The sequence below is a fragment of the Dromaius novaehollandiae genome, chromosome 1, assembly GCF_036370855.1.
Source record: "Dromaius novaehollandiae isolate bDroNov1 chromosome 1, bDroNov1.hap1, whole genome shotgun sequence".
In the NCBI taxonomy this organism is placed as follows: domain Eukaryota; kingdom Metazoa; phylum Chordata; class Aves; order Casuariiformes; family Dromaiidae; genus Dromaius; species Dromaius novaehollandiae.
In genome coordinates, this window is record NC_088098.1 from 201,410,712 (window position 1) to 201,431,322 (window position 20,611).

A 20,611-nucleotide genomic window follows, 5' to 3' on the forward strand; every position below is an offset into this window, starting at 1 on the left:
TACAAGCTTGAAAAAACAAGTCAAAGCAAATGGATTAAGTACAACTGCCTCAACAATCCTGGCAAAAATGGATTTCTTTCAGTTGGAAGCCTATGGGAGATTATGTGCGAAATCATATGTATTCAAGATTTTTCTTTTAAGACTAAAACTGAACAGACTTCCTCCTGTGTATTTTACAATACTGTCTACAATATTTTGCTTTAATTAAAAGCACACCGAATTCTAATGTTGTCACAACTGATTAAGGCATTTTTTTCTTTGTTTTCACAGAGTCTAATTCTCCTGAAAGTTACCAGTTCAACAACCATAAAGACTGATACGGTTTATTTGTCTACATTTTGTGAAGGTATTTCAACACCAAGAAAAAGAAAAAAAACTGTTGAAATATCAGTACTCATCTCTGCAAGGCTGGTCATACAGGAACATAGGGATTAAGACCACCAGATTATTTTACAGACACCACAGAGATTCAGATTAAATTTAGCTAATAACTTCTCTTAATGAAGTAGAACAAACTGATCATGGACTCTGGTTCTTTTTTTTTTCTTGATAGGAAAAAAAAAAAAAAAAAGATTGATCTGCTTTGTTTCTCAGTGCTGGACCTCCAGTGAAAGGGGACAAAAGCCAGAGGTCCCATCTCATTAGTTTTCTCCTCTGCAGTAATTTTGTCACCAATATCTACGACATCCTGTCACCACAGGAGATGAAGTTTACATTAGCAAGTTCTGTATCCCAACTGCTGCAGGACCAAATGGAAAAAAACAATGTACAGGAAGGACAAAACCCTTTTACAATGTTAGAGTGCAAATGAACGAATGAAAACTACCAACAACCTTCAAGGAAAACTTACAGTGCGACTGGAGACAATTCATAATGGGCTAAATAATAGGATTTCAGAAACTAGAAAAAATTGGGGGTCAGAAGCACGCCAGCAACTTCTCGATGCAGCCACGTTAGGTATGCTGTAAGTGATGGAACACTGTTTTACACAGTGAAAGTCCAAAAAGCTCCCTCAACTTTACTGTATCTTTTCATCTGTACTTTAAAAAGAGTGTGGGGTGGAAATGCTTTTAAAAAATGGGGGGGGGGGAAGATATCATAGAGGGTACTGTATCTGTTTCTGCTAGCTATTGATGGCATGAATAATCTGGGGGACAGGGGGGAAGGAATCCAGTGACCTCTCCTAATAAACTGGGGCAGATAAACATTTCAGATGTTTCCCTGAAACTATAGGAATCTGAAAAAACAGATCCTCCAAAGACAGATTTCAAGTTAAAAACATAAAAAGAATGTTTCACTGAATTTCTCTCAGAAAATGTTATGAAACTGTTAAGAAATCCATATCATGGATGTTTGGGAAATTTAACAAGTGTCAACTTATAAGCAAGTTTACTTTTTATTTCTGTTGTGAATTTAGAGAATGAAATTTAGGCCTCCTATCCCCAATACTGTAGGCAAACAAAAAGGCATTAAGCCAATTCTGAGGAGTGTTGGCAAGTTATGACATCTTTGATAGCTTTTAGGTAAAAAAAAAAAAAAATGTTTTGCTTCGTCTGTAGGACACAAGCATTACTTTCTGTAACTGAACATTTTACAGTAGTACCCAGCACAGTCAAAAAAACCCACAGCTCTTAGGTCAGTTACTTACGATAAAGAAAAAAATGGTAAAATTCCTTGGAATGATTTCTGTTGAAGGCTCATGCACAAGTGAGGTAAAACAGAGGATACTTTCAAGCAGAGGACACTATCAGATTTATACACTACTACATATAGTTGCAGTCTTTAAGTAAATCTTTAACCACTCCCCACGTGCATGTTTCACTGCAAGATTTTAAACAGCACAGACAGGCATAGAAAAAAAGAATTCGATGCTCGCATTCTTATAGATCAAATATAAACAGAAGTATTTCAAACCGAGCAACAGCACGGGGGCAGAGGCAAACACGAGAAAAGAGAAGACTTCATAATTTCTGAAGAAGGATGGTTTGGATGCTATAGATGAATCCTTCTAAAGCTCTGCATTTGTATAAGCCTCCAGTACTCTTATGAAGGCTGAAACGTATACTCATATGAAGTTCGGTGGCGTTCTAGATTTAGCTCTGGACTATTGCCAGAAATCGTGCTTCTAGACAAACAGATGAGTATGACATAGTTTTGAGGTCAAATATTTTCTGAAATCCTAGCTTTAGGAGCACCTTTTCTAGGTGTTTTAAAGCCATAAATTCCAAATTTCACATTTGTATAGAAATGAAAACTTCACACAGACAGTATTAATAAAAAAATCATTGGCTGCAAGATACTGAGCCTTCAAAAAATAATTACACTATTCCCCCTCCCCCCCTTTCCCCACTAGAATTACAAGATTTTAATGACTTATCTAGCTTGGCTTATTGTACAGGACCAACACAAGACTTCTGAACCACACTAACCTCTCAATTTCTGGGAACAAAGTGACAAAGCCTTTTGAAAACCTTAAAAAGGCATGCAATATTTTCAATACTAACACTGGTTATAAAAACAGATGAAAAAACTTGCAGAGATATTTTATTCATTGACCTATCGGTGCTGCACCAGTAATCAGAACAGAAAAAAGTCTCTCTGCTTTTCAGAAAAATATCTTGGAAAAATGATGCTTCACTTTTTTTGGAGGGGGGAAGGTGGGAGGAAAAAAAGGGGGACGTGTTTGTATTTGAACAACACAAGTAAAAAGTGACACAAATGCAGCATTTATCAACCATCAACCTTAGGAAAACAAATTGTGGGAAAAAGAAAGAAAACAGAGCATAAAATATTCTTTTCTTTCAAGAAAGATGAGAGCTGTCCAGTCATTCCAACTAGGGTACGATAGGTACAGATTTCAGAAGTGATATTAAAAAAAACCCAAAACAACTAACCAATGATGGTCATTTTTGTGGGATAAAATGGCCCATATACAGTAACATTTTAATCTGTGAAACACTGCCACCATCTATTAAGAACAGTAATTTGATACATCTACCAACAAATCTATTTTTATGCTGTTGATGCTGAGTTCATCCTGCACTGTTATTGAAGCTTCACTTACTTTCTGTTTCATTTCGTTTGATCATGCCTTGGCATTCAGCTAAAATAGTCTCTTTAAAAGATGTCACCAGGGCATTGACGCAGCACTCCATTAGCTGAAATGTATTAAACACAGAATTAGCTCATTTAGCCATCTGAACTCCAAAGTTTGTTCTGTCTCAATTTTGCTGTGACACAAGATCTAGCCTGTTCTCATCAACTGTGCTGTATAAAATAATTAATCCTAATAAGGCAATACTTGATTCATAAAATTGTAGTTTGAAGAAAGTCTATATAGCTCATTATATTTCTTTAAAATGCATAGGTTAGTAAACGTGGTAAACCCTTCCAAACCAGTAATCAGCTTAATATTTCTGTAGCCTCTTTTTGTCAAGGGAGCTATCACTTTTGGAACATTAACTACCCTACTTAGTTTCCAAGTACATATTCAAGAGCTAAGAATAGTTCTCATTCCAGCATACCCTATTTGGACCAGGCTGGTTGGCTTGAACAAGACACTAAGGTTAGCTCTAGCACAGAAACTGCTTGTACAGGTCAGAACCATCTCTGTTTTGTCAGCTCCTTTACACAGGTTACAATTTATGATTGTGCAGAGTGACTAATTCACAGCTTAACACAAGACATAAAATAAAATCTAATCAACTACAGTCAGTTCAGATTTAGAGGTATTTATTTAAAGTAACTGGTATCCTGGACTAACTCCAACACAGACAATTGTGAACTAACTGAAGTTAAATCTTCCTCCAGTTTGAACTGTATAAAATATTGCGGGGGGGGGGGGGGGGGAGGGGGCAGGACGAGATCTTCTGTATTAAATGGCCATGTTTCAGTCTAGGAAAGGGGGAAATCCAGAACAGTTCTAATGAAATTTCCATTTCTCCTTCTGATTGCAATGACCAATAACTTTCAGACATTCTAAATTAGCAGCAAGAAACCCTTTACCTACTAGGTTGGTCTGTAAATCCTACCTGACTCAAAACGAAAGAATAAAAGTCAATCTGAATAAAAACCTGCCCTTAAAGCTGAACTTTTAATCTGCTTTTACAATTAAAACATCTGTAGAAATTTTAAGTTGCCAGATTGGAAAGTAATATAGATTTTGTGGAAAAAAATGTAGTAGATGGTTTAAAAACATAAATACAGTTTCATATCGATTTACTGCAATCAAATAATACTGTAACACAGAAAATGATCAAAACTGCAATTCAAGAAAACTATGTAAATACATGGCATTATTCTACACTATCATACTTACTGCTTCTACAGAGTTACATTCACGCCTTGTTTCTAAATAACGTAGTGCTCTTTTCTCCTCTTCTTTTAGTTTAGCATCTGCCTGTGCAAAAGTAGAACAGCAATCACTTTAAGTACTAACACTTGCAGAACAAAATTTTGACAGTATTTTTACTTACATATTTCATATAATTCTGTACACCATTTTGTTGTAAATAAGAAGGAGCTTGTGTTCTATAAAATCTCTCTGTTGAATCCAAATATGCCTTTTCAAAGTTATCCCGATAAATTTGAAGTTTATCTTCAGGATTAGAACAAAGGTTAACTGCAAAAAGAAAGTCCAAACTTACTTTCAAGTCTTGGAAATTTATGTGGCTAATAATAAGCAAGTCTCTCATTGAGTCTTGTATTAAAAGACTGTATTTAAAAAGATTGTATTTAAAAGACTTTAAAATTTACTACAGTGACCTGGAAAAAAAATGCACAGATATCTCCAGAGCTTTAGATGTTCAAACACGGTAACTAAAAATACACAATCAAATACAGTTGCAACAGCAGAAAGTTTTAAAAAGAGCTGAGCACAATGCCTAAGAAAGCAAAAGCTTCTCCATGTCATTGAGCAATCCAACTTTCTTAGACGTTTTTTGAATCCCAATATCTTCATTTTAGATATTTTTTTCTATACTTGGGATTTTTCCTTTTCAAGGATTACACATGGAGTCAGTAAGTTTATTGTGTTTGCCACCCAGCAACGCTTTGCACCCTCAGGAAAAAAAGTCTCCACCTTGCTCTCGACTGTTACAAAAAAAACCCAGAAAACCAATAAAATAAGCCCTAGAATGGAATATGCTTTAAAACATTTAGAACGAGTCATCTGTAAATCCACTTAACACATCTACAAATTTAATTTAACAGGCTGCAGAGTTTTAAAAAAATAATAAAAAAAATAAAGGCAGAAAAACAGTGAAGTGCCACAGAAGTTCCAGATATATGGATCTATCTTTTGCAAAGAAGAAGACGACCTGAAGTCTTAGATGTCAGCTATTTAACATTCCTCCTTCAAACTGTCTGAAGAACCAGAGACAGTACCATAAGGAGCACAGACAGAAGATTACTTCTGCAACCATAAAAGGTCAAAAAGATATCTGCTCTTTGAAAACACTGATTTTGCAGAAACTGACGTGGAGCAAAATCATTCCCAAGTTAAAGATATTTTACAACTAAATTTAATTGATATCACACATCAACAAAATCAATACGAAAATGATGAGATAATCATTCCAACCCTACCACCCCAATTGTTAACTTGTATGATGAAAGTTCATTTACTCAAGTGAGGAGGCAACTGAGATCTGTCTTTGCAAGACATACCATATGATTCTCGAACTCCAATAACAAGTTGAGAGTCGAAAGCTTCTCCTAGTCTTTCAGCATGAACTAACTTCATTGCACTGTCCTGAAGTCTATTTTTTATATTTGAAAATATGGATTCATTCCATGTATCTAGCATGAGCTATGTAAGAGGAAGAAAAAAAAATCCTGTCAGAAAGGGATATGCAGACCTAAGTTTGTGCAAATGAAATACAAGAGATCGAAAACAGAAATCAAGCAATTTATAACATAATTTGCAAGTTATATACAACAGTTTAATTATCTTAGAATTTAATCTTGTTCTAACTGACCTGTAACAGAAGTAATATTCAGCTTATGTTCTAAGCTTATTTCATGTAACTGGACAGCTAGGGAAAGCACTCACTATTTGATTCAGATATTATTTCCATCACTCTATATTACTTCTACAGTTCTTGATAATGAGTCAAGTAACATTTCCAGCAACAGAATATGTCAGAAGTTGCAATACCAGTAAGCACTTTGGAACCAAACATCCAAATACAGTTCACCATTTAGTGGTCTCAGTCTTACATAAAATGAAAACTCAATTAACACAAAACAGTTGTGTAAAGAAATAAACCTATGTTTTTGGATTGCATTAATGTAATATGAAAGTTTAATGCACAAGTAAAGCAAATATAATTGAAAAGGAACTCCAGACCTAAATATTGCAAAGTTCTAAAACCACTGACAGAGGCCTCTAACAAAATAAGCACTTTAAAGGGAGCATTTCATATTCCATTGTGTGATTTCTGAATGATTGCTACTAACATTTCTGCAAAAAGTGTTACACCTGATCATCAGACCCAATGTGCTGCAGCTGAGCAACACTAAAAGCTTGCTGGCAAGACAAACTTAGGCCCACCTAAGCTCCACCAGCTGTTCAGTAATAAATACTCTAAGCACACTACATGTTTGTTCAAGTATTAATTCTCTTTTGAATTCAAGTTACAATAGACCTTTCCCCCACTTAAAACCACTGAATACCAAAGGAAATTACAACAAATTTCAAAAGATGAGTTTTAAAATTTTCTATCAACCTCATGCCATTTCAGTGTTTTAAGATAGCTCAATTTTACAGTAGCTTCAAGCATCATAGTAACTGCTACGAATGCAAGTTAAGCAGGCCGATCTTCAACCTAGGATTCCAGGCCTGCTTTCCACTGCCAGCATTAAATTTACAAATTCAAACTTTATTTCACTATTGTGAATAAGCTTACTAAAAACATACTTAGAAAGATTTGGCACAGTTGTATGACAAACAACTGTAAACATTATATGTTTTTGTTCCATTCTTGCTTTGTACATTGTAGATTTTAACACAACAAGCACCTGCTAAAAGTCAGATATCCATGTGGGAGAGTTAAAAAGTTTACCATCCTTTATTCTGAATTTTGCCATAACCGTATCTTAATTTCACTTAAGTTCCATTTCTGACATTGGAGTCATGTTATAATTCCTTTCCACATGTGGAAGGAAAATAGTGTTCAAAACATTGGAACATTCATAAAGCATAGCTTTATTTAATTGTGTATCCTCAATTACTTTTTTCCCTAATTTAACATGATCAATATGCACATTACAGTTGCGCTGTACAATTACAGAATGAGTTTACAAGGGCTGAAATGGGTAACAAATGGAGAAAAAAAACAGTGAGATAATATCAGCCAATCCAGTAGGTCTATCAGCAGCTTTGTCATGGTCAAACTGTCTTTAGACATTATGAGAAAAGAAGAATTTTATGGAGATATGTGAAGGAAAATAGAGATGATTTTGGGTGCTTATATAAAGAACTTCTCAAATATAAGAAAAGTTTTCAAAAGGTGCTTTTTAACAAGCTACTAAGAATGACACCAGAAATAATAAATGACCTTCAGCAGTGAATAAAAAAAATTATAAAATAGGGTAGAGCTTCCATGACTCAATCGTGAGATGTCCTAACCAGACTACATGTGAAAGATGGACGCTTCTTCATCAGTTCCAGTCTTGAACAGTATCTAAACTGCCAGATGCCAGTTCTTTCTCCTACTTCCTCCTCATGACTTTTTCAGCCCCACCTTATTTTTTATTTAATTTTTCAGTCTCCTACCTAATGCACACAGCAGAGTTAAGAGTTCAAGTTCACCAGGACTCAGAGAGCCTAATAAAAGCATGTGCTTTCTCCAAGAAAAAAAATGAATACACATTAAAAAAAAGGTAACTTGAGGTGGCGATTCCTCTTGTTGCTGCTGTTCTCTTCCTTTTCTTCAGAAGGCATGGAGGATAAGATTCCAAAACCAGAGGAAGAAGGAAAAACGAACCACCAGAAGTTGGCCATTTCAGCTATTTTGCTCCTCCTGGCCATCCTGAAGATAGTTAATATGATCTCTGATACGAAATGGAAGATTGCTAAAGAACTTTTACTGCCCTACAGATAATTTCTGCAATGAAAATGAATAATTAAAGATGTTAAACTAACGGACAGAGTTTGGAGGAAAAAAGGGAAATTTGGAGATAAATAGCCACATTTAACCTAAGATAACAGTACTGAGTTGTTTCTAAGTACAATTCAAAGACATGCCCCAGTCAAGATCTTGGCCTAAGGAATCAGGAGGAGAAATACTAATCTGCTAGTCACAAGTATAGAGACAGCAGGTAAATTTATAATTGCTATTCTACTAGGATTTGTCACAACTATTTTAATAACTTTATTGTTATTATCATTACATAAAGAGAACTGCTTTAATCACCTAAAAAAAGCAAAACTGTAGAAGCAACAGACTGAAATTGTTGTGGAGAGGAATAATCAAGTTGCAAGGTTGTAATTCTGACCCTCACACTGAAGCAAAGCGAGACATTGTATCATGCAACTGGCACAATTTCATCTTCAGCTACAGATTACCTTCTGTACTACTGCTGTAAGCAGAACAGCTTGCAATACCTATCACTTACCTTTCGAACAATACTGTCTTCTACATTAGATTTCTTGTTGCTGCCCTGCTTGCCCATTAAAGTAATCTCTAATTGACAAAATGGCTTAGGCAAAATATCACACTGCGTGAAGAACTTGCGCCACTCCACTATATATGCTTTTAGCAAAGCTGTATCATCTTGATGACTCAGCACTCTCTGGAAGTGGGAGGGGGAGAGAAGAGGTCATTTACAAACAAGTTTCTGTAAAAAGCACAAAATACAGATTGACTTCTCTTACTAAAAATATTTTCCCATGTAAGATGCAAATATATAGATAGAATAAGAAGGTCTACATATTTAAATGCCATTTAATTTAGTTTAAAGCAGTGGTTATTAACCTGTGGCACATGGACTATTTCTAACAGGTAGTAAAACGTAACAGCAAATCAATCATCAGTAGGCTGAAATTTTCCAAAGGATTTTTTTTTTTTTTTTTAAAAGCCATCTGCAAGTCAAACGGGATTAAAACTTTTGGTCTTAAAGGCCTGTACTGGTACAACTACATCTACAAAAAAACCCTGTAAGGATTATGCTTTATTATATACAGTGGGAAGTTTAATTCAGTGGCATCTACTAACCTTCTATTAGACATGTACATAATTAGTTAACATTTATATTTTAGTAATGCCTGGAGGCTACTACATTGTGCAACAGCTATCATAATGCCTAAGAAAGGTCTCCAGAACAACAGCCAACACAGACCACATCAGAGGCCCCAATTCAGCAATGCTTTTATGCATGCATGAATCGAAGCAAGCTGCTGGAACATCAAATCAACATTTGAGTGCCTGGTTATATCAAGGCCTACATAAAAAAATATATTCCTTTGAACAAATCCATAATGAGATAAATCTTTTCACTAAAGAAAGACTATCAAATGAAGTCTTTTATTTTCTCCTTTCCAAACCTTTGTCATGGGTATCTTTTTATCTCATACCAGTTCCCTCTTTTAAATCCCTTTTTCCAGACAACACCTTTTGCCATACCTTTTAAAAACAGAGAAATTTAGTTTTGAACCTACTGATGCATTCAGTTATTTAGGAGGAGCCCACAAAACTGGCCTGCAAAGATTGCCAGGCTGATAGCCCAGATAATACTTCCAGTGTGCTGTACATGTGACTTATTCTCAAGCCATCTATGAACACGTCAGTGTAACACTGACGCTATACAAAATAATAAAAGTGTTTCCTTCCTTAAAAAAGGATATTTTTCAGAGCAATTTCTTACAGAGAAAAACAAGAAAGAGTTTTCAACCAAAAGATGATTCCATAACTACTGTTGGATAAACGAAAATAACGCTGTAATTTTTTAAATATATATAATACAGCAATCATTGCCCACTCCAGTCTCAAGAACTGTGAGAAAACAATGAGCCAAGGCAAATGCTAAGGCTAAGTCTTCTTGCCAATAAAAGTTTGCAGAGTAACCATGATCTCCAGAACATCACAAAATGTCAAACAAAAAAAAGCAAGGCATTTGGATGCAAAGAAAATTCAAACTGTTTGTCGTCCCCCCCCCCCCCGATATGAACAGAAGTTATGAAAGGTTAAGGACTTACTGCTTGTGCTTGCTTAATAAAATCAAGGATGTCTTCTTTCAGAGCCTGATGGATCTTTGCTGGACCTTTATCATCCCACAAGCAAACTGCATGTACATCTCTAGAAAACAATTTATCTACCTTTTAGTAAGAACTATGTGAAGTTTACTGCAGTTATGTATGAAGTTTGAACAGTCATAATTTAAGTAAGTCTAAGAAAATAACGCACATTTTATTTATCACTGTCAAACAATATGTGGTTAGACCTCAGTGACACATGCAAGCAAACTATTTGGAGAAAAGGCTGAAGCTGTAAGAAAATCTGGGAAGCAAGTAATGGCAACCTATCTAAGAACAGATTACGGGCAATTTTCTTTTCATATCTATTCAATAATTCTTATTGCATTAAGGACAATTCTTAAAGCTTTTCTTCGGCTAAGACAGAAATCACTTGCCAGCAGAAGTATTGCTACTCAGCCCATATTATTCTGAAATACTCTCATTAAGATGCAGCCTTCACTCAGTTTCCTTTACTCAAAGCACAAATTCCTTGTGCTACAAAGGAAACTGACCTTCTTTGTAAGAAATCTGAGCTCATGGGTATCAGGTAATTTAAAAGGAGCTTTAATTAGTTTAATAAGATCACTTTAAGATTTCATGACATTGATAGCTTTTTGAAGTGCAGCTCTACTGCAGAAGAGCTACCAAATAGCATCACAAAGCAGAAGTCTATTTATAAGTTTTAATCAATATGCAAATACATTCCTGTTTTTCCTAGCTGGCAGACCAGCAAGTCTAACTCCTATGTTATTTCCTTACTAAAGAATATATAAAGCAAGTTACACTTTTAATTATATCATCACATATAAGTTGTCCCGCCAAGCCTCTTTTTGAATCATTACTTTCTGCTGCTTTTTTTCTTCTCCTTCTCTCAGTAATAAGACAATGCCTTTGTGGGAAAGCAACTATATGATCTAAAGGTATGGCTTTGTTCCTATTAAATCAATATAGTTATTTCAGTATAAGAGCAACTTTTTTGGTTTAACTCAAAAGACAAAAACGTAGAAGGTTAATAAAAAAGTAGTTCCTTTTACACGAACAAAGACATACAGAGGTCTAGCTAACTTGTGAGACTTGAGCAACTTCCACATGCAGAAAAGGTGCTAGTGTATTCACGATGACACCATTTTCTGACATCAGTCAAAAAGGAATACTGGATGATTATATTCTAGTCAGAGAGAGGTACCAGACACCTACAGCTTTAGATCTTTTATTTAAAAAAGGCACTTTCCAAGCTTAACGAAGAGCACAGTTCAAAAATAGGAACCTAGCAGAGTGGGACTCTTTTCCCTCACATCCTTAAGTTAGCCATAAAGTTACCTAAGTTGTATTCAACAACTTGTCTGCTAGCAAAATAATAAATGGAAAATTGCAACTCAAAAGCAGAATTATTTACCTAGTTACTAGAAAATGAAAGCAATGACTCATATTGAATTTGTACCTTAACTACACCTTGTTTCTGGCAACTACTACAGTGATGACATCATAAGATATTAAAACTCCCTACGTGACACACTGCCTTTCTGTTTGACTGGCACATGTCAGACAGGTGCAGGAAGACGGCTGGAAAGAGAATCACTGCACTGTTCTCAGCAACGGAGCAATAAAGACGTAGCCTGCACGAAGACTGCATTTCAAATAAAATCAACTTTTATGACAAGTTTTAAAAAGCAGAGGGAGAAACTGCAGATTTAAGCTGCAATTGTATTTGTGGGAAAAATAACTTTATGTGAGACACAGATTATTTTAGATATACTTTAGATACATATGTTGTAATTCACTTCCATATTCTGTTGACAGAGGATCACATGATGTGTATTAAGATAAGGAGTCATCATCTAACAGACAGGAAATGGTGCTGGTCTTTTGGAAGTGCAATAATGCAAATAATGTCTGAAAATATTATATAGGTTATTCTTCAGGTATTAACTCATTCATGTAAAGCCAGTGAAATTGCATTACCATTTACTTTGGTGGTATTTTTAGTTATTTTAGACAAAACTCATTTAAACCACAATAACACATTTGGCAGACTGCCTTTACACGAACTTACTACTAAAGCAGTAAACAACATTTTCTCTCGAATTCTAACAACTTTGTGAGCAGGTACAAAATTTGCTTTCTATGATCAGCTGAAGTCATAAACTCTGCTATTCTGTCTCCATCCTAGTTGCAAGATCTGAATCTCAGTAAAATACTACTTTTGCACATTTACAGAGATGTATGCCCAATTACCACTTAATAAAACTGAATAGAATAAAATTTTTGTTGCGTATTCCTGCATAGTCTGCATCATCTGATTTCTGTATCAGAAGCAGTACCATAACTGTATTCCTATTACACAGAAGGGTGCAAGAGGCTAAAAAATTACTTACGAAAACAGATCAAACCATTGCTGTTTTGTGACAGACTCCTGACGTAGCAGTTTCAGGACAATAGGGCGCATGAAATCCCATTTGTCTTCAAACTGAAGTGAACCTTTATTCTAAAACAAAAAAATAAATGACAGTCAAGCAAAATCTAACCTTTACATCAATTAATTTGTTGGAAGTACTTTGTTTCTAAAGTTACTTTTGATTCAAGCTAAAAAAAATAGCATAAAGAACACTTAAGTGGCAAAAAGACCAAATACTTAATACAATTTGTAAACTTCCCTCTTAAGTTCATTTTAAGATTTGAGGGACTCTAATTCACTAGGTAGCTGAAAAAGTTCATTTTCTAAACTAATGGATTTCTTAAGATTGTTGACAAAGAGTAATTTATACATACCCAGTATGAAACTTAATATGGAATGTATCGGTAATAAAATAGCTTATTAAACTTATCTTCAACGATTACAGTTTTCATGGATAAGAAAAATATCTTCCTTGCAGAGGTATCTTGTATAACCTGGCATTTGAACTACAACACCAAAGCTAAACAACACATTTCACAGTAAGTACTATTTTTAAAAATGCCAGAACCAGTATTTGTTTCTTAGAGAAGCAGATTGCCAGTTTCTTCCCTAATTCACTGCACTACTTGGAACATAACAAGTTCTTCATCGACTAATGAACATCATCATTCTAGGGTTATACATGGACATCATGAAGGCTACTTAGAGAGCAACACTGCCCCAACCAACACATGCACAATACAAGCCAAGAGGCAGAGCTGCAAAACTGCCTTGAATAAATTACCATGATCAAAATGGCAGACAGGAATCAGGAATAATACCTGTGGATGTTGCCACATGCCTTTTTTCTCTCCACTGTGCCTTTGACCTCAGCAGCAAAGAGGGAGGAAGGAATAGGAGAAACATAGGAGCTGTTATATAACAGACTCCCTTCCTGTGGGTTAATTGGCCATTGGCTGTATGACACCCAAAACTACCATCAGAATAGCGGCTTAAAAAAAAAAAAATTCACCATGGATTAGATCTTTCAGCACAATATATTTTTTCAAATTCACTACACAAACTAAGAGGAAAGCTAATGGAATCCAGTGCTCCGATATTACTGTGATTATTTGTAGTATATATAGACTTCCATAAAAAAATAACTTTAAAGAGAGAAAAGTAACAGTGTTTTACTGCATATGCAGTAATCCTATTTGCTTACAGCTCCAAATTTAAAAAGAAAAGCCTTTAAATTAAAAAAAGAATATATGTTGGTTGGGAGATCTGTGGCAGAAAGGCTATTGGGTAAATTCTCTCCAGTGTGCTGCCACAACACATTGTTTACTTTTAAACAGATCATTGTCTTGGCTGCTAATATTAAATTTGACCAAATTTACTTCTTTGAATATAGCAAATAATATATTCTCAGTACTTGGAAATCTGACAAGTGCACTCTTCTGCCACTAACATCTCTTTAGACAAGAAAGTATTAGCAGCATGCCATATTCTCTAAACCATCTTCTTCTGGATTAAGTCATACATGGACATCTATAATTAAATCTGTTATTCAATATTCAGAATAAGTGCAGTTTGGAGAACAGTATCCCCTGCTGCTCTTAAGCGCAAAGATGTCTCAGCTTTACATTATAAAGATGCAACAGGCATCACAATACCTATTTTTACTGCAATAGCATCTGGAGACCTCACAGCATTATCAGACCTCTGTGGTAGGTACTGAACAGTGGTCTCAAGGAAGCAGCCCCTGTCCAAGGAAGCTTAGAATTCTTTCAACATCTATGAAAATACTTCTCATTGTTCGTGCAATTCGAAGGGACAGTTTTGCCTGTTATCCTCCTCTGGGAGAGAGAGGGGAAAAAAAAAGTTTGAATGCATCATCTCGGAAAATCACTGACTACATGCTTCCCCCAAATAGGACTGGCTTTACGATTACTCCTCAGACTTTGATGACTTGCTCTCATCTTTCCCAATCCTGTGAAAACAATTAATCTCGGTTCAAAAGTATTTCTGCTCCCAGTCCCTTTCTGCAGGGTAATGAACTTGAAAGAACTGGCACGCAGGTTCCAGGCAAGGCATTGTAAAATAAGTAACACTAACTTCCTCAAAAGTTTTCCTTTGTGGTGAGACTTCAGAGTAGGTCCCATAAGTTTTCTAGAAGAGGTGAAAAGCCTGTTCTACAGTTTTGGAAAAGCGAAAGAGAACATTCATTTTATTCAGACCTTTGCTGAGCATAGCTGAAGATAAAAACTGAATATGCTCGTTATGACTAAGACTAGTTTTATTGTAAAACATGGGGGAAAAAAACAGTATTTGCACATGCTGCTGTTTATATGATATATACATCATGATTACCTAGTAAACTCTAAGCATACATTAAACTATTTCAGCTGTAAAAACAGTATGTTCAGTTGCAATGACCATCTACCTAATTCAAAAGAATTCCTTTGATAAACCCTGGCAAAAAATGCCATTAGGAAAGTTTCTAACTTTACTTCCTACAGGTTATTCGGTTTCCACTAGTTTAATAGAAGTAAGGCCTTTTCACACTTTCTCCTTTATTCTCAAATTAAACAGAAATAAAATTATTGTATTAAAAATCCCACTATACTAAATTTATTCTTTAATTTCAATAAACAATTCAACAGTCTACAAACAGCGTCAGGCTTTCATGACCACTAATCTTAGCCGTTCCTCCTGAAATTATGAACAAGAAAAGGTGCCTAATACGACTTACTGTGCATCACTCACATTCAGTGCTTCTGTCCCTACTAGTGCACTAGAATAAAGGCTCAAAGTGCAAAGCCAAATTTACAGAAGAACAAGAAGTCAGACAGCACTAATTCTTAATTGTTACCAAAGTTACATATGCACCAGTGACCTAGAGAACAGCAAGAGCCCATTTCCCACTTTCTTGGGCCATCCGCACCCTTAAGTGACTTCTGAGCAGTGTTAGGATCAACAGCAACACCCCAGTTAAGTAACAATTCTAGGAGTTAAACATTTAATGCTTTGAAAAATAACTCTGTGAAATATTCTAGGTCTCAAAAGTCACTACACTAAGTTTGCTCACAGACATGCTAAGTTCCATTTTAACACTTAACTCCACTTGAAATATATACTATTTTATGTACTATATGGAAATATATACTACAACACTACTCTTCAAACTTTTTCTGTTCCTCACTCCCATACATAAGCACCTTAGTGCTATATTTTACAGAGCATTTAAGAAACCTCCCGGATGCTATTGGTGAGTGTTATGGAGAGTTAGGACAGTAATGCAAGCAGAATTGCTGCACAAAATGCAGAATATAGCAAGCAAGGCACTCGATTTGGAACTGGGGTTCCATTCCCAGACCCAGGCAAGTCCTAGCAACCTCCATGCAACTGGCCCTCTGTACTCCAAAACGTCTCTTTGGACATTAAGCTCTTTAGGGCAGGAACTGTTTTGTTTCTTTTTGGCATTTTTGTTTTTTTTAAACTGTGTACTGTCTGTATTCTGGGCCACATATAAATGCAGTCCTGGTCAGAGGTGCTCTAAACAGTACTGTAAAAAAGAGACATCCTCTACAATAAGAGCACATTTCAATAACATCTTTGACTTTACTACTGCACCATTTTCAGATACCATCCTAAGGTTAGCTCACAGAGGGGAAGCAGGAAATATGGGTCCCTAGACTGAAATAAGCATGAAAATCAGATTTGTCTCTGCTATTAGCAGCTCTAAAAATTAGTGTAATGATTGCAGTGAAGTTATGACACGAAACAGAAAAGTAGCCACAGAGAAAGCTTTGCTATGTAACTAACTAGAGCACAATCCTTGCTAGTACCTTAAGTATATCCTAACTGGAAATAGCCAGGAAGAAACAGACAAATGTAAACCACAGATCTGGAAATATTTACTTTAGGTTGAAGAATCCAAAAATTTCAGACATCTGTCCAGTTGTCAGTGACAAAGGTCATGAGATCAAGAAAAACAGTTAAAACAAATGGAAAGGTAAATTGTGGTTCTCGTTTCACTTAAGCCTACAGAAAATCTGCTGCTTGCTTTGTTTCTCCCCTCCTAACACCAGGGTCAAATTCCGCTCCTGCAATTGCAAAGGCCGACTCTTGAATTTGCCAGCACCTCCAGTAAGGCTCCATAGAGATGCCAGGATGTGCTAGCATACATACAGCTACAGGTTTTCTCCGTGCTGCAGTAAACTCAGATGCTCGCTGTTCCAGGAACTGCAGGAAAACTCACGTATCTTCATGTCACATGAGTGAATTGGTTTAGATTGGTTTTGTCACTGCAAAGTGAACAGGTTGCAAGTCCAACACATCCCCTGAAACAAAGCACTCCACTTTAAAAGAGTCAAACTCACAGGTATGTTGAAAGAAAAAGTACTAGGGAACTAATCTAGCAAAGCCTCAGCCACCTACAGAAAAGTCACAGCCTTAATATGGGACAGCAGTCCTGCTATAGCTAGGGTACAAACTCCTCCTACATAATTTAATATTTTGATCACACTGAAGTTTCTTGCATCTTATTAAGATTCAACATATGACTGGTCATACTAATTTTGCATTTAAAGAAGGAACTCTAAAAACATGCTTCTCACTAAAAATCAAACACAGTTTACAATTGAGAAAAATCAAGCACTAGTGGAGTTTAAATGCTGCCCTCTAGAATGATGACAGTTAGTCAGATTTCAATTCAATTAATACTCCTTTCCTATTCTAGTAGTAGGTATTTCACTTCATTTTCTCAACTATGTAGAGGGTCAAGAGAAGGTGGGTGAAAACCAGAGAAAACTCTTTGTTCCTGTTTATCCTAGCAAAAATAAAACCTGCCTAAACCTGGCTTATATTTGATTATGCAGGCTAATCTGGAAAAATACAGAACCACCTCAAGATTTTAACACCTCTCCTTTCTCACCCCAAGGATTTTTACTGTGTAGGGGATATGCCTGCCCTCCCCCCCCCAGTGTGAGGCACTGGCAACAACACTGACTTTCAATCAACAGTTTGCTTCTCTGAGAGTGCATTGAGTGTTGGAATTGTGGAACAAAAGCCCTTATCTAGTTCCAACTCTCTCACTGGTTTATTGTGTCATTATAAACAAAGTAAAATCACTGTCTAATTATTCCTCTTTGTAATGTAGCGCTCATACTGTATTGTCTTTAGGAAACTCACTAATTACTAAGTTACATTGTTTAAAAAACACTCCCAAGTCACCAGAAAGGCCTACTCTAAGCATCTCCGTAGCATTTGCCCTAAAACACACTGTGCATCTTTTTGTCAATATAAAATATTAATGATTCAAAGGCCAGTTGTCAAGCTGTCACATACAAAGGCTTCAGTTCAGTAAGAATCCTCTCACAGAATCAAAATCTTTGACTGTATTTTCACTTACAGTACACCTAACATTTTTCAGAACAGCTGAAGTGGAAGGCTGACAAACCTCACCGGTCGTCTTCTAGCTGCTAAGGGCTACGCAGTCACACGTCTCCTCAACGCGTGTGTCAGTCTTCCTAGAAATCCTTAGACATACTGCAAAGCGATGGACTAAAACAATATCGAGTAGATAAACTATCTGAGCCCTGCTCTAAAACGATGCTCTTCCACAAAAAGAAAAAAAAACCCACACAAACATATTTTGTCTCAATAACTCTGTGGGGCATTATTATTATTATTTTTTACCAGAATTCTTGGATTCTTCCACGTTAGACTTGGATTAAGGTCTTATCTGGTTTAAAAATCTGGCCACCCATTTTCACAGGAAGAAAAAGAAATAGAGAGATGAATAAAAACTCATTTCAATTATATTTCAAGTTTTTTTTTTTTTACGATTTTTTTTTTGATACCAAAACCTGTTTCGGGATACCAGGAAGAAACAAGGCTATCAATTATTTCTCATTTCTACACACTGAGCGTCTCAGAGTAACACAATCAGCAGCTTCAGGCCAAACCAACACACCCAAAATAGGTCAGCTTGCTAAAATGTAAGCAGCACTTTTCCAGAATCATATTTGAATAAAATACACGGTGTTGAACACAGACTATATATTATATATAGTGTTCAGTTGTTAGCTGATAAAGTTAAACGTAGCAACCTTTCACAGGCCTTTCGCCGTAACTACACTCAGGATCTAGAAAGGCTCACTGGAGGCACTGGTAACAGCTGCTTAGAGCAGGCCCATTCTCCATGTGCTGGCACAGCCTCAAAGGCCGCACACAGCCCGATCCACACACGTGCCACCGAAATTTGGACAGACAGTCCTGAACTGGAACACCAGACTGCCACAGTGAAAACTTCTCCTAAAATTTGCCGCAGCTTGGGACGATGGACATCTGTCAAATGCGGGGCAAGCGCCTGGAAACACCTCAGCGAGCAGCCAAGCTGCTTAACGTGACTGAAAGGCCTGGGGGAGCCTCTCTTTGCAGAAAAATCCCAGTTAAGAGAAAAGGCACCCAAGTAACAGCACCTGCTCCCTGTAAAGGCGTTTTTCAACTCTTGGCTCAACTTAAAACTAATTTTCTCTACGTGGAGGGCTTTAGGACCTAAACCAAAGGGGCAACACCGCGTCCTGCCCGATCAGCACGGCACTTCCCGACGGCGCGTTTGGGAAGGCCGGGGCGGGGGGGGAGGCCTCGCGGGAGCCAAGAGGCCGCGGGGTCGCCGCGGCGAGCGGCCCCGTCCCGAGCCCCCGGCCGCCGCGGCCTGTCCCGCCCGGCCGCGCCGCCCGGCCCCCGCAGGCCCCGCGGGCGGCGAAGCGGGGCAGCCCCGGGCGCCCGGCCCGCGCCGCCGCCTTCCCCCGCGGGCAGCAGCGGCGGCCGCGGCCCGCCCTCACCTTTAGGAGATTAGACGTCGCCATGTTCCCCCCGCGGGGCCTCGCGGCCGGCGGCGGCGGCTCGGCTCCCCCACGCCGCTGCCGCTTTACATGGCCCCGGGCCGCCCGCCCGGCCGGACCCGCGGCGGCGGCAGCGGCGGCGCCGCCCGCAGCGCTGGGCTCCCCCGCCCGCGGCGAGGCGGCGCGAGGCTCGGGGCGCTGCGCCGCGCGGCCGGCTCGCTCCCCCGCGCGCAGCCGCCCCTCAGAGCCTCATGGCGGCGTCCGCCCAGGAGACGCTCGGCAGCGGCCCCGGCTCCATGGAAGGGGCCGGCCCACATGATGCGGCGCCGAGGAGCCGGCCCGCCGCCAAGCGCGCACGCCCGGCCGCCGGCTCCGGCGACGGCGCCCCCTAGCGCCCCGCCGCCGCCAGCCGCCGCCGCCGCGGCCTGCCGCGGCCTGCCGCGGCCTAGCGCGGCCTGCGAGCCGCCCCGCCGCCCCCGCGCCTGGCTCGCCCCGCCGTCCTCCGCGGGGGCCGCGGCCCCGGGCCCTCGCCCCCAGCCCGGGCCCTCGCCCTGCGGCCGGCACCCCACAGGCCCCTCGGGGGCATCCCGACCTTTCCGCACCCCCCTGCTTCCTAGGGAAACGGGCCCTGTTATTTCCTCCCTGGCACAGCGCCGGGATTTTAGAGCTCTGTAAACAGAGGCGCTGAAGAATGTGGCTTATATGCAGGAAAATAAACACACCTCTTACTCGAGGAGGCCGCGGAGCGTGGGCTGCGATGGGCGAAGGCCCGGGCTGGGCTCGCACCAGTGCGCGCCGTCCCGCGGAAACAGGGCTTGAGCCATGTATCGTCGTCCCCCCGCGTGCCCTTGGGTTGCTACTGCCGAAAGCGCTGCACAGTCACAGGCACAAACCCGTATTTTACAAAGCAGTGCCACTTCCCTACGTTTAAATCTCTCTGTAAGTGTTCACTCCTTTGACTCCTGTGACTGAAACACAAGTTCCCTATTTAGTAAGAAATGTTTGTTTTCAGGTACCTTTTGGAAGGGAGATTGGGACACATTTTCAGTTTTTATTTACACAAAAATGAATTTAATTTTTTTATTAAAACATTTTGCTTTCATCTAAAAAGTGTCTCAGAAAAAAATCCAACAAGCTTTTCTCACA

General features: G+C 38.6%; 1 protein-coding gene across 2 annotated transcripts in view; it reads right to left on the reverse strand.

Annotated features, from left to right (window-relative positions):
• The window catches only part of CUL5 (cullin 5), a 35,467-nt gene extending 15,640 nt beyond the window's left edge, over positions 1-19,827 (reverse strand). Inside the window, exons 1-8 of one of the 2 annotated variants that reach the window (XM_064505059.1) lie at positions 19,466-19,827; positions 12,613-12,722; positions 10,199-10,298; positions 8,620-8,796; positions 5,668-5,809; positions 4,476-4,621; positions 4,319-4,399; positions 3,065-3,158 (exon numbers count right to left, since the gene is read on the reverse strand). In XM_064505059.1, the coding sequence (XP_064361129.1) occupies positions 3,065-3,158; positions 4,319-4,399; positions 4,476-4,621; positions 5,668-5,809; positions 8,620-8,796; positions 10,199-10,298; positions 12,613-12,722; positions 19,466-19,489 (874 nt within the window). In that variant the 5' untranslated portion in view covers positions 19,490-19,827. Of the gene's footprint in view, positions 1-3,064; positions 3,159-4,318; positions 4,400-4,475; positions 4,622-5,667; positions 5,810-8,619; positions 8,797-10,198; positions 10,299-12,612; positions 12,723-13,453; positions 13,487-19,465 lie in introns of those variants that run through there. The other variant, XM_064505060.1, reaches the window with a different exon arrangement.
• Positions 19,828-20,611: the final 784 nt, after the last annotated feature.